General features: G+C 44.2%; 1 protein-coding gene across 1 annotated transcript in view; it reads left to right on the top strand.

The window, feature by feature from the left end:
• LOC148405811 (proline-rich protein 5-like) overlaps positions 1-13,013 on the top strand; it is a 16,673-nt gene continuing 3,660 nt past the window's right edge. The window contains exons 1-6 of the mRNA XM_088405841.1: positions 1-174; positions 6,036-6,092; positions 9,305-9,486; positions 10,029-10,109; positions 10,430-10,536; positions 10,793-10,884. Of these exons, the coding sequence (XP_088261967.1) occupies positions 169-174; positions 6,036-6,092; positions 9,305-9,486; positions 10,029-10,109; positions 10,430-10,536; positions 10,793-10,884 (525 nt within the window). The 5' untranslated portion in view covers positions 1-168. The remainder of the gene's footprint in view (positions 175-6,035; positions 6,093-9,304; positions 9,487-10,028; positions 10,110-10,429; positions 10,537-10,792; positions 10,885-13,013) is intronic.

Below are 13,013 nucleotides of genomic sequence, written 5' to 3'. Positions count from 1 at the left end.
CGTGCGGAGACCCGGGATGCGACGGCTGGGCGAGAGGCAACCTTTGGAGGCCGACTGGCCACAGTGGTGAAGGCAGGAGAGGCTGCGGCTGAGGTGTGACAGGCGGCGTTGGAGGCTCCAGCAGCGGCTTTGAAATCCTTGACTGCTGGAGACGGACCAGAGACATTAATGAAGGTAAGGGACTGACCTGAACGGAGCGGTGCGACGTGGAAACCGGGGGGCGCCGGCAGCGGCGCGACGTGGAAACCGGGGGGCGCCGGCTGCGGCGCGACTTGAGGCTCGGGGGGCGCCGACTGCGGCGCGACGTGGGACCCGGGGTTCGCCGACTGCGGCGCGACGTGAGGCTCGGGGGGCGCCGGCTGCGGCGCGACGTGAGGCTCAGGGGGCGCCGGCTGCGGCGCGACGAGAGGGCCGGAGGAGGCCGACTGCGGGGCGCGACGTGGGACCCGGGGGTCGCCGGCTGCGGCGCGACGTGGGACCCGGGGGTCGCCGGCTGCGGCGCGACTTGAGGCTCGGGGGGCGCCGGCTGCGGCGCGACGAGAGGGCCGGAGGTGGCCGGCTGCAGCGCGACGAGAGGGCCGGAGGAGGCCGACTGCGGCGCGACGTGGGACCCGGGGGTTGCCGACTGCGGCGCGACGTGGGACCCGGGGGTCGCCGGCTGCGGCGCGACTTGAGGCTCGGGGGGCGCCGACTGCGGCGCGACTTGAGGCTCGGGGGGCGCCGGCTGCGGCGCGACTTGAGGCTCGGGGGGCGCCGGCTGCGGCGCGACGAGAGGGCCGGAGGAGGCCGACTGCGGCGCGACGTGGGACCCGGGGGTCGCCGACTGCGGGGCGCGACGTGGGACCCGGGGGTCGCCGGCTGCGGCGCGACGTGGGACCCGGGGGTCGCCGGCTGCGGCGCGACTTGAGGCTCGGGGGGCGCCGGCTGCGGCGCGACGAGAGGGCCGGAGGAGGCCGGCTGCGGCGCGACGAGAGGGCCGGAGGAGGCCGACTGCGGCGCGACGTGGGACCCGGGGGTTGCCGACTGCGGCGCGACGTGGGACCCGGGGGTCGCCGACTGCGGCGCGACGTGGGACCCGGGGGTCGCCGAATGCGGCGCGACTTGAGGCTCGGGGGGCGCCGGCTGCGGCGCGACTTGAGGCTCGGGGGGCGCCGGCTGCGGCGCGACGAGAGGGCCGGAGGAGGCCGACTGCGGCGTGACGTGGGACCCGGGGGTCGCCGACTGCGGCGTGACGTGAGGCTCGGGGAACGCCGACTGCGGCGTGACGTGAGGCTCGGGGAACGCCGACTGCGGCGTGGCGAGGGGCTCGGAAGACGCCGACTGCGGCGTGGCGAGGGGCTCGGAGGACGCCGACTGCGGCGTGGCGAGGGGCTCGGAGGACGCCGACTGCGGCGTGGCGAGGGGCTCGGAGGACGCCGACTGCGGCATGGCGAGGGGCTCGGAGGACGCCGACTGCGGCGCAGCGAGAGGCTCGGAGGACGCCGACTGCGGCGCGGCGAGAGGCTCCGGGGGCGCCGACTGCGGCGCGACGTGAGGCTCCAGTCCCGGAATCACCAGTGGCGGGACCACAGGGTCCGGAAAGTGGGCGCTCGGTTGCCGCGGAGGCAAGACGGGGGTGCACCGTCGCCGTGGAGCGGGGACGGGGGCACACAGTCGCCGCGGAGCCGGGACGGGGACCTCCAGCCTGCCTGGCTGGGGACTGTGGACTGGGTCGCTAGCCACATCAGCCTGCCGCCAGGGAGCTTGGGGAACACAAGCGCAAGGGAGAGACTTGACCGGAACAGGCGGGAGTGTGCGTGGAGGGTGTGACTCGGGATGAGGTGAAGGCGAAGAAACACGAGGTGGTGTGAGGACTGCTAAGGGGTGGAGTGACTCTTGACTAGGGGGTGTCGGGACAGGTGCTCGGTACTTACAGGACGAGGACGAAGACTGGCGACCTTTACTAGGGCGCCCCCGTCGGCCACCACGGGATGGGCAGAAGGCCAAACGGGTGCCCCGGTAAAGGTCGCGGTTGTTGGGAGGCTCGAAATCTAAATCGTCTAAATCAGACTCTGAGTCACTAATATAAATGGGTGGAATGGACTTTGGAAAAAGAAAATCATTATCAAAATCAAAATTGTCGAAGGAAAATGGATTTGGATAAACAAATTCAGAGCCGGACTCTGAGCGAAGTTTAACGAAGGGAGAACCATCCTCTACGTCAGAAAGATCTGAATCTATGGGTGGAAACGAGGGCGGTGAGTAATCGTCAGTGTCGGAACAGTCAGAATCGCGAAAGACGTGGGGAGGAAAAATAGTGGGGTAAGGGAGTTCGGACGCGCAAGTGTAGGCCGCGGAGGAGAGACGTGAGGAGGGCGTGTAAGGGGTGGCGTTGGAGGAGCGTTCGGACGGAGAGTACAACGGGGAACGAGTGAAAGAGCTTACGCGGGGAGCACGTAGTTGGCTGGCAGGCTGAGGGCATTCGCGGGTGGCGCGACGGCGGCATCTTGTCTGCCGCCGTGGGCTTCCTGCTGGTTCCTGGTTTGGTCGGGTCTTTCTGTCACGACGGGGCAGGGCGGTTTGAGGAGGTGCGGGATGTGGGAAAGGCGGAACCAATAAAAATGCAGGGCTGACTGGGGTAGGCTCGAGTAAAGGTGATTTAATAACAAAGGCAGGGTTGAAAGAATCGAAAAATACAAAGTGCAAACCAAAACGCTGAACTGAAGCTGACGGGGGGCGACAAGGAACGGGAGGCAGCACGGGAAGGAGGGCAACGCGAGGCAAGACGGCGAGGGGAAGACGTACAAAGACCCGACAAGGAATGAGGCAAAACACTGGGGCTTAAATACTAACAGAACTAATGAAAACGCGAGACACCTGGGAACAAGGGGCGGGGTAGCTGACAGGAGGACTCACACGGGCGACAGGTGAGGTTGATTAAAGTAATGACACGCGGGGGAAAACACAGTGAACCTATAACTAAAACTAAAACAACTCAAAACCCACAACAAAACACAGACAGATCATGACAGAAAACATCAAAAACATTTTGAAAAGTAAAATAAAATGCCATTCTTTAGCAGAAATAAATCCTAATTGTCCATCTGTGTGGTGCAGCAAATGCTCAACTGTCTTTTTTGGGGAATTTGACCCACTTTACTTTTCATGGTATGCTACGAAGCACTGTTGGTTTGCATTCAAACACAGGAAAACATTGCATTTCTGGCATTTCCATCTTGACAACCCCTTTGGACAGAGGTTGCACCGCCCCCGCTTGTCACAATTAAGTGGCTAATATCCGCAGTTATCAAAACGCACATCCAGTTCCGGTTGTGAGGGTCTTGGGGTGTAGCATTTCTTCAGCCATAACATGTGGGGTGGCGAGGAGGATGGCGGTCGGCCAACTTTGGATGCTGGCTTGTTGACTTTCTTCAGACTGTGGGCAACTGCCAGTCGAAACTTTTTCAGAGGCATTGTTTTATCTTTCAATAGGCCACAGTCCCTCTTGTAGACCATTTGAGATGTAGAGATCAAGGATGTATCCAAACAGGGGAAAGAACCATTGTTACGTTCTTGCTCCTCCACCTCACTCTCTCTCTCTCTCTCTTCGTGAGCAGGTGTGTCCCTGACGGGAGGGCAGAGCCACCAGCCGCGTACCTGACCACCATCTACAATCACTGGATTATATAAACGCGACTGGAGCTGGAGGAAGCCGTCGGAGTATACTGCAATTCGGTCTAGCGTTCTAGTTTCCACGTATGCTAGTGTATCTGTGTAGTGAGTATTTCTGTTGCTACTTTGTTGGTGCGTTTTTGCTCGTGTCTGCTTTTGTTTGTTACTTTCCATTTTCGCGGCTTCCTCCGGGTGCTGGCTCCCACCCCCCTCGGACTACTGGCGTCTCGCCGTCTATCGCATAGGTGTATCTATGTCACTTTTAGTTGGACTTTACACACGGGTTTAGATCGCTGTATTTGAGTTGCTACTTTTCCCTGTTTACGTTATTCCCTTTTCACGCTGGGCGTGCAACCTTCGTTTAATAAATCCCTTCTATTGAGTTCGTACTCGTCTGTGTCTGGTCTGTGGTGGTCCACTGTCGAGTACTGGGTGTTACAATGTAACAACCATCTCCTTGACTTGGCTGGGGACTTGTACAAGTGTACCAGCATGTCAGAAAGATCAATGCCTCCCATATGTTGATTACATGTAGGAATCAGTGATGAGTGGCATCAGCGAAGACTGTCTTGAAATACTGAAAGGGTGTCTTCACAGCTTCAGGGGGTTCAAATCTTGCATCAGGCTTGGGTTGTCTCACTGTCTTCATGTTTCCAGATTTTCCTAGTGCTTTTTTTAGGCCTGAGGGTGGACTAGTGTCAGGGGTGTCCTCTGGCTCTTCCAAGTTTTTAGGCTGTTTTTACCTTTTCTCCTCTTCTTATGGGGTGGCAGTTTAGAGGGTAAACGTGTTGAGGGAACCTCCTCCTCATCCATAGATTCAGTGTCCCCACTGTCTTCTGCTTGTATTGGCTAATAATTAGGATCGTCAATTTGGTCATCATCATCACTCAGATCAGCTTAGAGTCAGATTTTCTGGTCCAAGGGCCAGAAGTGTGCGTGGCCTTGCACCATAGAATGTTTTAGTATCCATCTATTATTTTTAAAACAGAAAGGAAAAATCTAAATTATTAATTATGTACAGCTATAATGCTATTAATATGTCAGTATAATCACATATATGAATTTGTTACCATGAAATTAACGTGAACGTAAAAGTTGGTTGGAAGATGTTTAACAGTTAAATCCCATTTTACGTGATTTATTATATCAATCGTTACGACAATTGTGTGAAAGATAAACAACTGGCATTGCTGACCGGGCTAAAAACGGACATTGGGACGGAAATTGTGTAAAAACAATTTGGCATGTCTAAACCGACGAGACTCGAGCCAAAACAAAACCGGGACTGCCCTGGTTAAATCAGAATCTTATCATGATTTGTACAACATGGCCAATGCGTATATCTAATGGCAAATTTTTAAGCATTATAAACCCTATTTTGAAATTGGTGTAATTATTTGATTGAATTCAGCCTTGAGGTGTCCATGGCAACTTGTAATTGTCCTTCAGTCACCCGCATCCGATCAAGTCACATTTTGTTTTGTGTACATTTGCTGTGTTTGTGTTCAGCTCCGCTCGTTTACACTTAAGCACATACAGGGCGTACAATGGGGGAATCCGCAGTAATCATACGGGTGCGGTTGTGTTATAGTTCTGTGTACTTTTAACACTCAATTTAGCCTCGAACGATAGACTTTGCTACTATTAAGCAACCAGGTAACACCTATAGCTACACTTAAAACTATTCGCGTGCATTTTATGTACAGCATTTCCTTATTTCCTTTCTTTTGGTGTGCCGTGGAACACACCAATTCAAGCACGTGCTTCATTGTCAAACCACGCCCACCAAACGTTTCCAGGGCAACCCCTTTTGTCCGGCTTCCTTTCGCTGGTGAGCGCTATCACCGGCTCCTGTGTCACGCACGCGTTCACTTTGACTGATGCACTTTTTTGATGGTGGTAATCTTTATCGCTGTGATTGTCACTTTTTTTCACAAGTTAAACGTGCTTTTTATGGATTAAAATAATAACACTATTTAGAAGCGGAGACTTCTGGAAAAGTAAGTATGCTGTTAAAAATGGAAAAGTAAGTACGCTGTTAAAAATTGACAACGGACGGTAATGTATTCCAATTATGTTCGGTAGCTCCAGAAATCGTATTTAATTCATCGCGCAGGTGCCGTAATTACTGGCTTTTATGCTAACAAATTAGCGTGATTTTTCAAACAAAGTCAAAAATGTATACTCCATATTTGCAGCTGCTTTTGTAATTAATACGTTTTTTAACACATAAAACACTTTATGACTGAGATATTTACAAAAAATGTTAGATAAATTGTTTAATAACTAAAATATTCAAGTGTACCTAATAAATTGACTGTGTGCACGGGTCATTTAAGCATATTTTAGCTGTTATCTTACATTTTTCATATTTTTGTTTTCAGATTTGTCCTCTGAGACACACAGATTCCAAAATGGAACGTGAGGGCTCGTTTAGGAAGTAAGTTTTTTTTTTTTTTTTTTTTTTTTTTAAATCAAGTTAGTAGTCTTGATGCAGACATACAGACACACTAAGTCACCAAACTAGGTATCTTAACTCCCTTCATTCATATTTTATTAGAGATTTGCTTAATTCAATAATCTGAAAAATACAGTGGAGCCCCAAGTTACGGTGTCTCTGGCTTATGTTTTTTTCACGTTACAATGTGGAGTACTGAGTTTTTTTCGTCCCCTCTTTAAGGCATATATTACGCTTTACGATTAACGTCAACAACTGTCATGACCTGTGGGGTTGGTTGGGTGTTGTTTTGCCTCTCTATTGGGGCGTTTTTAGGTAATTACTCTTATTTTCTGTTGGCCTCAAACTGCCTCCTGTGCAATGCGTCACGACAATGTTGGCCTGCTATTGGTCGGCATCTCGACTCCCTAAGATACTGGTCTACTATTGGTCACCATGTTGGGGTCACGAAGATGCTGGTTTGCTATTGGTCGGCGCACAGGGTCACAAAGATGACTGCCTAAAGACTTGAGCTTGTGTGAGAGTGCTTTAATTATTGTATTTATTATACATTTTAGTGTTTAATTCAAACTTGAATTGGTTATCCATGAGTCCCAAAATTGCTAGTGATGTTAAAGAGAGAAGTAAGATTATGTATATGGAAACGACGCTGGGAATAATGAAAAAAATATGAAGAAAGCTAAGCAAGCCTTGCCTAGGCTACCCTTACTAGAGAATATGACCATAACAAGCGTCACTTCAAAGGTAAATAAATTCTTTCTATATTTTTTATTTATGGTGTTATTTCATTGCACATGCATGTATGTTATAAATAAATAGCACTTACTATCCTATTTTGATACCAAATTTAATATGTATATACTGTACAATTTTGATATTTTTACCTGGGTTTTACACGTATTAGCTATTTTACATAGGTTTGGATTGCCCGCCATATGGCGAAATTGCCTTACGAGCCCAACCACGGAACGGATTAATCTCGTAAAACTGGGGCCCGCTGTACTGGAAATCACATTGATGCAGATACTTACTACTCTCCTTTTATAGAAAGAAAATAGTCTAGATTTTGAGCCATGCTAACTTTACCTACTTGGGGAACCTCATTCTATTTGTCTTTATGTGATTTACCATAAAGTACTGTAGTATTTGCAGACTATGAGACACATACATTCCCAAATGACCTCGTTGATCGCTTTCATTCATGCTCTTTTGTTTACTAATTACACCAAAGACATTCCCTCAAACTTTTGGATTGCGCTAACTCTGAAAATGTATTCTGTGCCTTCAGTAGATTGCTGGCTCATCTGGTAGAATTTGTTGTTATCTTGCTACAGAGTGCAGCTAAAGGAGGACATTTGTCACTTTGAAATTCTTCCCTACATCTTGGCTGCACTTGAACCTCAAAGGCTTCCTTTGTCGAGCAGTACAAAAGCTCACAAGGCCACCGACCACAAACGCCCCTCAGAGGGAACGAGAGTGAGAGAGAAAGCTACTCCCACCTCTACAAAATAATAAACATACAAGTACATATTTCAGGTACTAAAGTACTAACAGAATCAATTACTTGATGTACTAAAGTCATTAATTATGTTAGTCCTTTAGTACTTGATCATTTTCACTCGTAATGAATAAGCTACCATACTAATTCATTACTTTAGTATATAAAGTAATTGATTCCTTTAGTACTTTAGTACCTAAAATATGTACTCATATAAAAAGTAATAATATGAGAATATAAAGCAACTGAAGACTTTGATATAGTATCTAAAATAATTGAGTATTTTTTTGATTTAGCCATCTAAACTAATCAATTACTTGAGTACCTAAAGTTATATACTTTAAGAATTAAAGTAATCAATTTCTTCAGTACTTGAAAACATAAAGTAATTTTAGGTATCAGGAATCAGGAATCAGGTAAGGTTGTTTATTACTTTTTATTTTAGACCCCTTTTCAGCCAAACACGAAAGTTGTAAAAATATAAATAAGTATCAGAGAAAGTAACAAGAAATGAACTACTCAAGTAATTGATTACCTTAGGTAATTAAGTACAAAAGTGTTTGATTAAGTAATTAAATGCCAAAGTAATTGATTACTTTAATACGTAACTAGCAAAAGTAATTGATAAATTGAGTACATATTATTAACATATTTTAGGTCCGAAAGTACTAATAGAATCAAATAGTATTTTAGTATATAAAGCAGCTTTGGTAGTTTAGTACCTAGAATAATCGGTAATTTTAGTCAGTTAGTAATCTAAAGAAATCAATTACTTGAAGTTGTTAAGTACTTTAGGAACTAAAGTAATCAATTCAGTACTTGAAAACAAAGTAATCAATTACTTTAGTATGTAATCATCTAGTTTATTACTTATTATTATTTTATTTCAGACATCTGTATAGCCAAACACTTAAGAAATGGTTAAAAATAAAAATAAGTGCGGAAAGTATCAAGAAATTAAGGCCATAAGTAATTCATTACTGTAGGTAATTCAGTACTTAAGTATTTGATGAGGTAATTGGATGCCAAATTAATTGATTATTTTCACGTTTTTGTCAGAGTCCGGACATTAAATCCCAGATACTGAAGTGTTGAATCAATACTTAAGTACATTAAGGACATTAATTTCTAGATACTGTACTTAAGTATTAAATCGATACTTTATTATCTGGGATTGAATTTCTGGACTTAAAAAAAAAAAAAAAGTTAATTATCCAAAGTAATTGTTTAAGTTATTAATTTATTTATTACCAGCTATTTTTGTACCTACAAACACTTGAAAAAAAGGATAAATACTTTAAGTACCTGCACTTAAATGTCTTGAATAGAATCCCTTTAAGGGGGGAAAAACATGACAGCTAAAAATATGAGTGAATGTAAAAGTTAATTCATAGATTTATTTTTAAAAGAATTCTACACACTTACAACATACTTAATGTTTTACAAAGGTGTCACTATGTATACCGCATGTTCAAATTAATTTGCACTTAATTTGAAAAGTCAAATATACTGTTCCTATCACGGCATTAAAAAAAACATTTAATTAAACTTGCTATCTGCAGAAACCCTGTTAAAATTTCATGTACCCCCTGAAGTGTCTTCACCATTTGAGAAACACTTTTTAGAGTGCCACGTTGTTGCCCTGTGAGTTTACTGTGTCATACATACCATCTATGTGTGCTTTTTTTCTTTTCTGGATTTCGAGGAATCTGCAGAACAGGCTGAAGCTGACCGGCGGCTCCTCATCCAGCTTGACGGACCTTTCACAGGTCAAGACCCCATTGGGAGGAGGAGTTGAGAATTTGCCACTGGCGGACGAGACCGGCAGGGGCAGAGGGACCCAGCAGAGGAGAGCGGGGGCCAACGCCACCTGGAACAGGTCGTTTAGCCAGTTAGCAGTGATATTTGCTCAGTACACACACACACACACACACACACATATATATATATATATATATATATATATATATATATATATATATATATATATATATATATATATATATATATATATATATACTAAAGTAATTGATTACTTGATATACAACCATGAAAATATTTGATTATTCATAAGTACAAGGTACTGACGTAAAGTAATATATTATTTACCAGTAATTCATTTAGTAGTAACCATTATTTGACCTTTTTGTTGCCAATATAAATAAAGTATCTAGAATTTATTTTCTGCACTCTGGAATTTTGGGAATGAATGAATTAACTTGATATCTTTTCATATTTGCTTGCCTGAAGGCACAGTGAGGAAAAAGCTGTTTTCATCTGTTGCCATGAAAAGACACATCAGTGAAAGCATCACTGCTTTTTTGCTAATCTAACATTTGTTCTTATGATCATAGCATATCATCATTATTAGTAACACATCTATCAAACAAAAGCTAATTTATTCAATTTTTGACTCCTTAGCATCCACAATGCTGTCATCTCAGTGTTCCAGAAGAAGGATTTAGATGAAAACGAGCTCTTCTCTCTGAACGAAGGTGTCAGGTGTGATTTATTTATTTTTTTTAATATCTCATTCACTACTAGCCAATGAAACAAAATAAAATCTTTTTTTTTTTATTTACTCATACGGCACTTCAAATGGATTTTACATCTATAGACGTCAATGGCAGTGAACGAGTTAATCAAGGCAAGTTTGTGTATTGTTTCAGCGTTGTCAGCGACGAGTACTTAGCCATCGCTGCGGCTGTTGAGCTCGTCATTTCCTGAACCCGCTGCTGTTCAAACAGTGCGGTTTGCTCAGCACTGATTACCACACACACACACGTGTGAAAATTATTGTGTTTGTCCATATAATTTTCCAGGCAGCTGTTGAAGACCGAGCTGGGCTCCTTCTTCTCCGAGTACCTTCAAAATCAGCTGCTAACCAAGGGCATGGTCATACTGCGAGACAAGATTCGCTTTTATGAAGGTAAAACCAACCCAATAAGTCATCGACTCAAGTTTTTCATTAACTCACTTTATTACGATCACAAAGGAACAATCAGAATTATCTCAGCACCACGGAGGTAAAAAAAAAAAAAAAAGAAGTAATAATTGACTAAAGTCACTAAGGTCAGGTTAATGCTTGAGCTGTGGAAACATGACACATCCCCTCGCAATTTTTTGACCGTATTCTGAAAATCATACACATTAAATGATGTGATTATTTTTCTTTCTTGTGACAGGGCAGAAGTTGTTGGATTCTCTGGCCGACACTTGGGACTTCTTCTTCTGCGATGTTTTGTCCATGCTGCAGGCGATCTTCTGTCCAGTGCAGGTCAATTGAAAGTCTTCACTCTACTGTTCAAGCTCCAGGTTTTTTGGAATTATAACCTATTAAAGCTTTTTTTCATCGTAATGTGTTCTACGTATAACCTGTGCATATCAAATGCAAAGAAAGTAAAGTGAAACAACTGACATAATGTGAAAGTGCACACCCTCTTATAATTGAGGATGTGATTGAATCTTTTTTAACCCTTGTGCACACACTTTGCAAACTATAAACATTGCTTTTTTTCCCCAATTTTGTAAATGCTTTTAAAGGCGTCATAATTCAAGTTATTTATAAAAAAAAAAGTTTTCAACCACTCAAATTGTTCAGTGGCATCACTTCTATCCATACATATGTAGTTTACAATTATTAACACCTGCAAACATTGAAAACTTGTATAGTCTGTCTTTGTTGCCTGTGAAGTGATCATGACACTTAAGGACATAGCCATTAACTGGTCTCTATCGCCCCCTACTGTCTTGAGGTGAAACACAAGTCAACAAAGAGTTTTCTGTTTGCTGACATAGTTTGACCGCCACTTAAAGGAATGTTGCAAAAATCGCAGCAAAATCATTGTAATACACACGTGGACAAAATTGTTGGTACCCCTCAGTTAAAGAAGGAAAAACCCACAATTTTCACTGAAATCACTTGAAACTTACAAAAGTAACATTAAATAAACATTTATTGAAAATTAAATAATCAAAATCAGCCATCACTTTTTAATTGCTGATAAACATAATTATTTAAAAAAACAAACTAATGAAACAGGCCTGGACAAAAATGATGGTACCTCTATAAAAGATTGAAAACTATTTGACCAGACCAACATGATTAACTCAGGTGTGTACTTTAATTGACATTACAGGTGTTTCCAAACTCATAATCAGTCAGTCTGCTTATTTAAAGGGAGACAAGTAGTCACTCTGCTGTTTGGTGAAAAGGTGTGTACCACACTGAACATGGACAACAGAAAGCGAAGGAAAGAATTGTCCCAGGACATCCGAAAAAAAAATATAAACAAACATCTTAAAGATAAAGGCTATAAGACCATCTCTAAACAGCTTGAGGTTCCTGTGACAACAGTGACTCACATTATTCAGAAGTTCAAGACCCACGGGACAGTAGCCAACCTCTCTGGACGTGGCCGCAAGAGGAAAATTGATGACAAATTGAAGAGACGGATCGTTCGAATTGTATCCACAGAGCCCAGAACAACCTCCAAAGAAATTAAAGGTGAACTCCAAGGCCAAGGTACATCGGTGTCAGATCGCACCATTCGTTGTTGGGAGACGACAAAGGAGGACACCACTGCTGAAAAAAATCATAAAAAAGCGAGACTAGAATTTGCAAAAATGCATGTTGACAAGCCACAAAGCTTCTGGGAAAATGTCCTTTGGACAGATGAGACCAAACTGGAGCTTTTTGGTAAGGCACATCAACTCTGTTCATAGACTCAAAAACCAAGCATACGAAGAAAAGAACACTGTCCTTACGGTGAAACATGGAGGAGGCTCAGTAATGTTTTGGGGCTGCTTTGCTGCATCTGGCACAGGGTGTCTTGAATGTGTGCAAGGTAAAATGAAATCTGTAGACTATCAAGGCATTCTGGAGAGAAATGTGCTGCCTAGTGTCAGAAAGCTTGGTCTCAGTCGCAGGTCATGGGTCTTCCAACAGGACAACGATCCAGAACACACAGCCAAAAACACACAAGAGTGGCTGAGAGAAAAGCGTTGGACTATTCTAAAGTGGCCTTCCGTGAGCCTAGATCTGAATCCCATTGAACATCTGTGGAAGGAGCTGAAACATGCCATTTGGAGAAGACACCCCTCAAACCTGAGAGAACTGGAGCAGTGTGCTCATGAGGAGTGGGCCAAAATACCTGTTGACAGCTGCAGAACGCTCAGTGACAAATACAGAAATTGCTTAATTGCAGTGATTGCTTCAAAAGGTTGTGCAACAAAATATTAAGTTATGGGTACCATCATTTTTGTCCAGGCCTGTTTCATTAGTTTGTTTTTTAAAATAATTATGTTTATCAGCAATTCAAAAGTGATGGCTGATTTTGATGATTTAATTTTCAATAAATTTTTATTTATTGTTACTTTTGTAAGTTTCAAGTGATTTCAGTGAGA

Source organism: Hippichthys cyanospilos, chromosome 22, assembly GCF_059441005.1.
Source record: "Hippichthys cyanospilos isolate Australia breed blue-spotted pipefish chromosome 22, RoL_Hcya_1.0, whole genome shotgun sequence".
Taxonomy (NCBI): domain Eukaryota; kingdom Metazoa; phylum Chordata; class Actinopteri; order Syngnathiformes; family Syngnathidae; genus Hippichthys; species Hippichthys cyanospilos.
Note: the sequence above shows the minus strand (reverse complement) of the source record. Positions and strands in the feature narration are given on the sequence as shown.